This window comes from Penaeus monodon, chromosome 24 (assembly GCF_015228065.2).
Source record: "Penaeus monodon isolate SGIC_2016 chromosome 24, NSTDA_Pmon_1, whole genome shotgun sequence".
Lineage (NCBI taxonomy): Eukaryota > Metazoa > Arthropoda > Malacostraca > Decapoda > Penaeidae > Penaeus > Penaeus monodon.
In genome coordinates, this window is record NC_051409.1 from 6,896,135 (window position 1) to 6,896,743 (window position 609).

The 609-nt window shown below is 68.6% G+C and overlaps 1 protein-coding gene across 1 annotated transcript in view; it reads left to right on the top strand.

The window, feature by feature from the left end:
- The window catches only part of LOC119588827, an 8,571-nt gene that overhangs the window by 5,689 nt on the left and 2,273 nt on the right, over nucleotides 1–609 (top strand). Inside the window, exons 2-3 of the mRNA XM_037937471.1 lie at nucleotides 41–163; nucleotides 269–583. Coding sequence (XP_037793399.1) covers nucleotides 41–163; nucleotides 269–583 — 438 coding nt within the window. The remainder of the gene's footprint in view (nucleotides 1–40; nucleotides 164–268; nucleotides 584–609) is intronic.

Genomic DNA, 609 nt, shown 5'->3' on the forward strand with positions numbered 1-609 from the left:
CTTGCAATTTTCTCCACTAATTCCTTTCCTCCCGTGGCAGGCGTGTGGCGCGATGTGGTGGGCTGGGTTCCATGGGCGTGGCTGTGGCGGCGGGGCCTCGTGCTCCTGCTGGTGGGCGTGGTGGGCGTGAGCTTCCTGGTGCGGGAGCGCTCCCAGCTGAGAGGTGAGAGGAGCGTGTTGTGTCGAGTCGGCACCTCCATGTGATTTTGCCGCACGTGTTTTCTGTTTCCCTTTTGCGATGTGACGTCCTCTTCCCCGTCGCCCTCAGGCTCCATGCCCGTCGAGAGGTCCTCCGAGGTCGACTTCACGGCGCTGGAGGAGGCCGAGGCGTCGCCGGGGCTCACCACGCCAGGGCCGGTGGGCGGGAGCAGCGAAGAGGCGGCTCCCGACGTCCCCTGCGTCAGCCCTTCGCCGGTCCCTGCTCCTCCGCCGTCCCCGTGCCCTCTGGATGTCCTGCAGGAGACGCCGCAGCCTTGTCCTGACTGCCCCGAGTGCCCTGCGTGTCCGGACTGCCCCTCGGTTCCTCCTCCGCCCCCTCCCCCCACGTGCCCGCCCTGCCCGAAACCCATCCGGTGCCCCCTCCGCACGAGGACTCTGCCGTGCCCCAAG